This window comes from Xyrauchen texanus, chromosome 47 (genome assembly GCF_025860055.1).
Source record: "Xyrauchen texanus isolate HMW12.3.18 chromosome 47, RBS_HiC_50CHRs, whole genome shotgun sequence".
In the NCBI taxonomy this organism is placed as follows: domain Eukaryota; kingdom Metazoa; phylum Chordata; class Actinopteri; order Cypriniformes; family Catostomidae; genus Xyrauchen; species Xyrauchen texanus.
The window spans coordinates 22,878,882-22,887,605 of NC_068322.1; the positions used below are offsets into that span (position 1 = coordinate 22,878,882).

Here is an 8,724-nt window from a genome sequence, read left to right on the forward strand (position 1 = left end):
CGACGCTGGGGCTGAGAGCTGGGTCCGGTTTGAGGCGGAGCAGGAGCTTGTCTTCTGGCCGCGGGTGGATGCCCTCGGCGAGCAGACGGGGCATGGGCCGTGGCGGCTGGCTTGCGGCGAGGCATGATGTGAGAGATGGCCTCCGTCTTCTTTACCGTGGAGAACTGCTGGGCAAAGTCCTCGACGGCATCGCCGAAGAGGCCGAACTGGGAGACAGGGGTGTTGAGGAAGCGAGTCTTGTCGGCTTCACGCATCTCGACCATGTTCAGCCACAGTTGACGTTCCTGGACCACTAGCGTGGCCATCGCCTGCCCGAGCGCTTGCGCTGTGACCTTCGTCGCTCTCAGGGCGAGGTCGGTCGCTGAGCGCAGTTCCTGCAGCGTGTCGGGATCAGGGCCACCCCCGTGCATGTTGCGAAGTGCCTTGGCTTGGTGGAACTGCAGGAGAGCCATGGCATGCAGGGCGGAAGCGGCGCGTCCGGTGGTGCTGTAGGCCTTCGCTGTCAGCGAGGAGGTTGCTCTACAGGTCCGGGAAGGGAGTACGGGGCGACCTCGCCAGGTGGTAGGGGTACCGGGGCATAGATGGATCGCAACCGCCCTATCCACCTGGGGAATCGGCGCGTACCCGTGGCGCGCTCCGCCGTCGAGGGTGGCGAGGGCGGACGAGCCTGTGGTGGTGTGACGAGTGGAGAGGGGTGCTCTCCACGAAGACGTCAGCTCGTCATGCACTTCCGGGAAAAACGGAACCGGGGGGGGCGAGGCTGTGAGCGGCGCGCAGACCCCAGGAATCAGTCATCCAGCCGTGATGGCTGTGGGGAGGGTGGAGGGTTCCAATCCAATCCCACGCTGTTGGCTGTCCGGGAAAGCATGTCAGACATCTGTGCGTCAGCCTCAGCCTGGGTGTGCAAGCCCAAAGGCGGCAGCCCAGGGGAGTCCTCTGCATCAGATGCCGCACCCTCCGATGTCGCGGCGAGCTCATCGGCTTCCATCGCAAGAGGGTCGGCTGACTGGCTGTGAGGCGAGTTGCCGCCGCCTCGAGCACGGACGGGAATCAACGAGCGTGCTGGGTCGCGGGTGGTCCGAGGGGGCGTACCCGGCGGAGCTGCACCCGCAGCCATCCCCACAATCGCCTCCATCGCCAGCCGCATCATCCTCAATCCCGTGGGAAGAAGGAGCAATGCGGGGGGCGGCTGGAGTGGCTTGCTCACGGTTGTAAGCAAGCCGCGACCGCAACGTTGTCATGGTCATGTTCTCGCAGTGAGAACATGAACCATCCACAAACGCAGCCTCGGTGTGATCGCTACCCAGACACACGAGACAGCGCCTGTGGCCGTCGGAAGCGGAGAGCACTCTACCGCATCCAGAAACAACACAGGGGCGGAAGGGCATCTTTATAAAGACGCGTCCTTAAAAGGACGTTCAACGCCGCTGTGTTTTGCTCTTTTAGAGGAAATTACTCTTTTAAATAAAATCACTCTTTTAGGAAAAAAACTTGTGAGAGTTTTTAAATCTGCACTGTCGATGCCCAGGGGCAGGAATGCACAGCCGTGCAAACAGGAGAAAGCAGCTGTTGTGCGCCGTGGAATCCAACAGTTATGCAGCAGAGGGATGACAGGAACTTCGGTGTGTAATATGCAGCAGTTGCAGAACACGACCATCGGCTCGAAAAAATGTTCTGAATGAACTCCGTATTTGCGCCCTTAAATACCCGTATGTCCGGGGCGGGACATGCAAATACTGGTTGCCAACTCTCATTGGCCTTTTTTCATAGTTCAGAGGTGAATATCGGCGCTCAAGAGAGACCCCTAGTGTCGCTTCTCTGACACAACGTGGAGAGAGCGACAGAAGGGGAACATGTAAGCATCATATTATCATTAAATGAGTTAACATTAGACTAGTGTGGATTTTTCACACAATATGCTTGAGTATAAAATGAAGCCATTTTCTCATTCAAAAAAAATATGTAGTTCTACTGTTAGTTTTTCCCAAAATCTTTTAGGCTTTGAATCAAGAAACACATTAAGTAATCTAATAAATGTACCTATTCCAAAGGTATTAGAAGGCTTGATGTGCACATTTGAGTGATCACTTGGAACTGTGGGATATTGACAAGGATCTATACTGACAGTGTCATTTACAGAGCCTTGAATTACTGTGTCATATTTGTACCTGTAGAAATGAAACCAAGAAAGAAAGAAAGAAACTTGTAACAAACGATAACCACTAACTATACATGATTAAAGTATGTATGTATATGTATGTACCGCCCCATGAAGAAGTGTGGTAGTCCAGTGAGAGCTGAGCCAATGGCCATGAGGAAGCATCCCATCCCTATGAACCGTGGTCTGTGCAGTCTCGCACCAAAATGACTGACCAGTGCCAGAAAGAGCAAGTTACCTGTTAAAGAACATTCAAAGAACCAGTTATTCATTTCCACTTTTGAAAACAAAGCCAAAATGAGAATACACAAAATATGCCGACTGGTCTGTGAATTCAGCAAAACAAAACAAAAAGGTAGAATGTTCTGCTCCTGAAATCGGTCTGTGTTTACCGAAATTCAAAGCACTGTAATATAGTCAAAAAGAATGCATATTTTATCAGCTCTACCCCCTAACCCTAAATCTATCTATCAGTGGAGCAAAAATGCAAACCTCTGAAAAGAGCTCACCATTGTTTATGTGAGTGTGATTACTTTTTGGTTTCCATGGAACCAGAACCAACATCTCGAAAAGAACACGATTACTTCTTACTTTTCATGAGAACAGAACCTATGTCTTGAAGTGAACATGATTACTTCTTGATTTCCATGGGACCAGAACCCAAATCTCAGAATTAACTAAATTACTTCCTGGATTCCATGACCAGAACTTGCACCAAAAATAAATACAGCTACTTCTTTGTTCCCATGGGGCCAGAACCCACACTCTGGAGAGAACACAATTACTTCCTGGTTTCCATGGGACCAGAACCTACTTCTCGGAGTGAACATGATTTGCTCTTGTAGTTAACACAATTACATCTTGGTTTCCATGGGAACAGAGTATGCATCTTTGAGTGACTATGATTACTTCCTGGTTTCCTTTGGACAAGATCCTACATCTCAGAATTAAAAACTTCCTGGTTTCGATGAGAACTGAACCCACATCTCAGACTGAACATGATTACATCTTTGTTTCCATGGAACCAAAACCCACGTCTCAGAGTGAACAAAATTACTTTCTGGTTTCCATGGGAACTGAACCCATATCTCAGTGTGAACAAAATTTAAACCACTGCCCCAAGTTTCTAAAGCGGGAAGTGTTGGTAACTAGTTTGCGGGTATAATGCCCACATGGTGGCACCAAAAATGAGTTGCATCTATAGTTGTAAATTATGTAATCTATTACTTCTTGCTTTCCATGGGAAAAGAACCTTGATCTTGGCATGAACACGATTACTTCCTGCTTTTGCACAGAATCAGAACACAAATCTCGTAGTGAAAGCGATAACTTCCTGTACGCCATGGGACCGGAACCAGCATCTTGGAATAAACACAATTACTTCTGTGTTGACATGGTGTCTCTGAGTGATAGTGATTACTTCTTGGAGTGAATGCAAATTCCTCTTGGTTTCCAGTGCACCAGAACATGTAGCTCAGAGTGAACTCAATTACTTCATGGTTTCCATGGGACTTCTTAGAGTGAATGTGATTATTTCTTCATGTCCATGGGACCATAATCCACATCTCAAAATGAGCACAATTACTACTGGATATCTATGGAACCAGAACCCCCATTTCGGAGTAAACATGATTACTTCTTGGTTTCCATGGGACCAGAACCCAAATCTCGGAGTGAACGTGATTACTCCCTGGACTCCATGGGCCTTGAACCAGCATCTTGGAATAAACACAATTACTTCCTGGTTCCCATGGAACCAGATTCCACAGCTTGGAGTGAACACAATTGCTTTCTGGTTTCCATGGGACCAGAACCTACATCTCAGAGAAAATGTAATTCATTCTTTGTTTACTTTGGACCAGAACCCAAATCTCACAGTGAACATAATTAATGTATTTTCTGGTTTCCCTGGGAACTGAACCCACATCTCATAGTGAATGAGAATACTTCTTGGAGTGAACACGATAACTTCTTGATATCTTGAACCCATGTTTCTTGAGTAATCGCAATATCTTCTTGGTTTCCATTGGACCAGAACCCACATCTCCAAATGATAGTGACTACTTCTTGGAAAGAATGCAATTTCCTCTTGGTTTCCAATGGACCAGAACATGTATCTCAGGGTGAATGTAATTATTTCTTGGTTTTCATGGAACCACAATCCACATCTCAAAGTGAAAACAATGACTTCTTGATGTCCATGGAACCAGAACCCGCATTTTGGAGTAAACATGATTACTTTTTGTTTTCCATGGGACCAGAGCCAACACCTGGGAGTAAATGTGATTACTTTTTGTTTTCCATGGGACCAGAACCCAAATCACAGCGTAAACAAAATTACTTCCTGGACTCCATGGGACCGGAACCAACATCTTGGAATAAACACAAATACTTCCTGTTTTCCATGGGACCAGAAGCCATGTTTTTGAGGCTGTAAAGCTACTTACTATCAGTAGCACTGCAGAGATTAACACATTTAAATTGATGCAAAAATGTCTGATGGGGAATGTCTTGTCAGTAATTTGGCAAAATGGGGTCGATACGAAGTTATATGGATGCAGTTATTTGGAAGCAGCATGACGATTTTCTGTATGATCATATTGAAATATAGAAGCATCCAATAGGAATGGCTTGTTTGATGGCATCCTAACATAACAATTCTTATTTTAAGTAATTTTTATCATAAACAGTTTTTCACATTGTAAAAAGCAGAATTACAGAAAATCATACTAGAACATCTAAAATGTCTAAAATCCCCTAGTGAACAAATTAATAGAAATCATGCCTTATGTCTTTGAATTTAAACCCCCAGTGAGCAAACCATAGATGACTGTGGCAAAGAAAAAAACTCCATAAATTGCTAGTTAGTGGAGGGGGGAGAAACAGAGGAACCAGACTCAGCTTGGGGACCCAGTTCTCCTTTGGCTTTACAGCATGTTTATAATGGCAATTTTAGTGTATAGTATGCATATTTTCTTTTGTTGCATTAATCAAGTAGAGGAGTAGATTTAGTAGAAGCGTGTATGTTTTCCTATGTGCATATTGGTATTTCCATCCAGCATTGTTTTGTGCAGCATCTTAAAATTTGCATAAAAATGTGTAAACCCAAAATCATTGGTTTGACCAATCGTGATGCACAAGTTTGAGTTGAAGAATGAAAGGATGAGAAAATGATGTCAGAATTTTCATTTTTGGTGAACTATCCTCTTAAAGATAAACTTTAAGTTACAACTTATCTCAATTCAACTTATGCTTCTATTGCTGTTGGACTCTTATACAAACCCATCTCAAAACCGCCATCAATTAGGCCAACGACAGAGCTGGAAACGTCAAATCTCCTTTCAATCTGAGTGATGGCACTTTTCATGTAGGTTCCACACAGAGCTTTGGAGAAGTAGGCGAATGAGAGAGCCATAATGAAAATCTTCATGTAAAGTTACAGTGGAGAAAAAAAACAGTATTTCAAGCAGGTGAAAAATACAGTAAACAGTAATTAAACAAAATCTGAGCTCAGGCCTTTGATCATAGGTGACCCTACGATGGATTAGAATGCCACGAGCAGTTGAGAAACTCACTCAGTAAAGTACCTTTAATTTGGAGCAGCAGGGATCTTTGGGGGGCTCTTTCTCTGGAATGTAAAGTGCTTGTTGGCTGGTTGGTTTGCCATTATCCTCTGCAGTCGGCTCAGCCATTTTGCTGTCACGACACTTTCAGGAAATGTATACTTTTTAATATCTGTTAAATAGATTTTTCACACAAACTTTTTTATTTTGTTCCTCAATTTCTTTCAAACCAGTATAACGACCAAAAAATAACTTTATTCTCTGAAACACTTATCAGAATTGTACATGCTAATATTAACCACTGTCACAACTCATTAAATCTGTTTTAGTCCAATTTGTGAACCAATTAACAAATGCACTAGTAGGGCAGATGTCAAGATTTTCTGTAACAACTTATATATGCTTTGTTCGTTACACAAAGCTCTCAGATTGCTTTAGAAGACTTACATAAAGAATGCATAAGTCATATGGATCACTTTTAAGGTATTTGAATGTTGCTTTTTAAAGCTTGAAAGCTCCTGTCCCCATTCTTTGCAATTGCATGTCAATAAATGACAAGAATATTTTTTCAAACTTTCTCAGTGTTTTATGAAGAAAGTCATATGGGGTTGGAATAATATGAGGGTTAGTACATGTCACAGAATTTTCATTTTTGGGTGAACTATTCATATTAAGAAAGACCTCAAGATTATTCTTCAGGTCACAAAATGAACTGCTATGAAGCAGACAGCAGTTTGGTTGCTTGCAAACACAGCTTGTTTTACACCGTATTGTGATGTTATGGTCTGTGTATTTCAATGATATAAACACTTTGTGCCTTCTGTATCCTCCTTCATTCTTGTGACTTGTGAATTAGCAGGTTGCTCATTGATAAAACAGACTGCCTGTTATGCAATAAACTAATTGATTCATTGAATGCCGTTTATATTTGAACTGATTTAATGAGCCAAAGTGAAATTCAAAGCAATTCCTTATGTAAATATAAACTAATTTAATTGTAACTAAGACTTAATTAGGTTAGGCTATACATGTAATGCTGTTACACATAATCCGTATTTAAATTTTCATGACCTGAGACGTTTGCCAAAATTGAAGAGTTTGTGGTGTAATTTATAAGATTGTATTTTTATAGATTTGAGAGATTGGTTAAAAATTGTATTTTAATATGAAAAAATAACATGCAATTTTATCATTTTAATATTTGCAGATTATTTAAGATTTATATAAATAAATACAAATTTATCAAATATGCCACAAAAATCTTACATTTTGTTAAATATCACATCCAGAATTCAAATGAATAAAATTCAGATTTAAATTCAGTACTTTAGTCATTGTTCTAACTCCATAGGTTTGTCTCTAAAACCGCAATGGACCTACATTTTATATACAAATGTATATAAACAAAAGTCCTTGTTACAATACAAGTTTGGGCCACAAGGGCCATTGTTACAAAAACTTCCTGACCATAACATTTAAAAATGTAACACATTTTAAAGTTCAAAGCTTACCTTGTAGTTATTTAAATATGGGGGAATAGAACAAAATTTGATTTAGAGTAACTGCCAGTATTATGCAAAAATCTTTATACAAAAATAACCAAAACTTGAATTACGTAAATAGTTAAAAAAATTAAGTTAAAACATTTACATTAAAGGAAAAGCATACCTCACAAAGAGAGAGCCCTTTCACCCTGTGTCCATGATTTACACTGATAATCCTCTCAAAATTATATTTATTCTCCCCTCCCAGCCAGAAACATTCAGTTTAGGAAAATAACAGGGAAATATCAAAGTCAATATCAAATATCAAAGTGAAAACAAAAGGTCCAAGAGGAATGAATCATGAGCAAGTGTGTGCTGTACCTGACAGGGATATGTGGAGTTTCTGCTTGACTGCTGCAGCCTGTGATTTACTCTCAAAGTGAGTTCACACAAAAATCTGTCCACACTTCTATTCCACCCACGGTACAACACACGCTGGTAAAAGAGACTTATTACCCCAAGAATAGCTCAGAACCTGTTGTCTTTTTTTTGTTTTATGCTGCATATGATGCCAGACTTTGCTCACATATGTTAGGTGACTATGTGCATGTCTCAGTGTAGTTACATCAATGTAAAAAAAAAAAAATTTGTATAAGAACAAGCGATACAACAAACAGGAAAATGCATTCGTAATGAATTACAATACACATTATAATCAGTCATATGTTCTCATAAATGATTGTAGCCAAACATGTAATACATACAATTAAAGCTTTCATTAGTATAATGCATAAACACTGTTTGTATACAGTATGTCCTTTGTCCTCATTATAAAGCTGTGAGTTGGATCTGAATCAGCAGGTGTACCTCACTGGATCTGGTCAGGCCATAGCCCCAATAATGTGTCTGAGCCAGGGGAATGTGTTGTTAATATATTTAGCAGCATGTGCCTGCAAAAGGCCCAGTCACCTAAGCAGCTTTACTCTCATTTAACATGTTAAATCTAGGATTTTAGATTTAACCACTGACACATTCCTGAACATGAATGAGGGGAAGAGGGTTTTTGTTTGTTTCTTTCTTTCTAATGTTTCATTGGCTTTATAACATTTGTATTTGTCCAACCGAAGTAGCAGTCTTGTAAATTCCATAGACATTGCGGGACCATATGTGTCATGCGTTCCCCCTGATACCCCCACCAATATTAATCAATATCACTATCATTAAACAAGTTCTCTTCCAGAACATGTTTAGTGTCAACCCTGTTACATTCAACATGAGATATATAATATATAATATTATATATATAGTATATTAATAACCCATTTCACTATTGTTATCCAATTTTGTCTTCCAAAAAATATGGTTGCTGTTGGAAGAGGTGTTAGTGTTCTCACCCTACAATCTGTGTGGGTCCTACCACCCCAGTGTAGTTATAAGGATACTATACTGTAAAAAGGCACCATCCTGGCTCTCTATGGTCATTACAAATCTCAGGGCACTTCTTGTAAAAGAGTAGGGG

General features: G+C 41.3%; 1 protein-coding gene across 1 annotated transcript in view; it reads right to left on the minus strand.

Annotated features, from left to right (window-relative positions):
- slco1e1 (solute carrier organic anion transporter family, member 1E1) overlaps positions 1–7,486 on the minus strand; it is a 30,708-nt gene extending 23,222 nt beyond the window's left edge. The window contains exons 1-5 of the mRNA XM_052121004.1: positions 7,390–7,486; positions 5,746–5,865; positions 5,441–5,582; positions 2,264–2,396; positions 2,041–2,168 (exon numbers count right to left, since the gene is read on the minus strand). Of these exons, the coding sequence (XP_051976964.1) occupies positions 2,041–2,168; positions 2,264–2,396; positions 5,441–5,582; positions 5,746–5,850 (508 nt within the window). The 5' untranslated portion in view covers positions 5,851–5,865; positions 7,390–7,486. The remainder of the gene's footprint in view (positions 1–2,040; positions 2,169–2,263; positions 2,397–5,440; positions 5,583–5,745; positions 5,866–7,389) is intronic.
- Between the last annotated feature and the right edge of the window lie 1,238 nt (positions 7,487–8,724).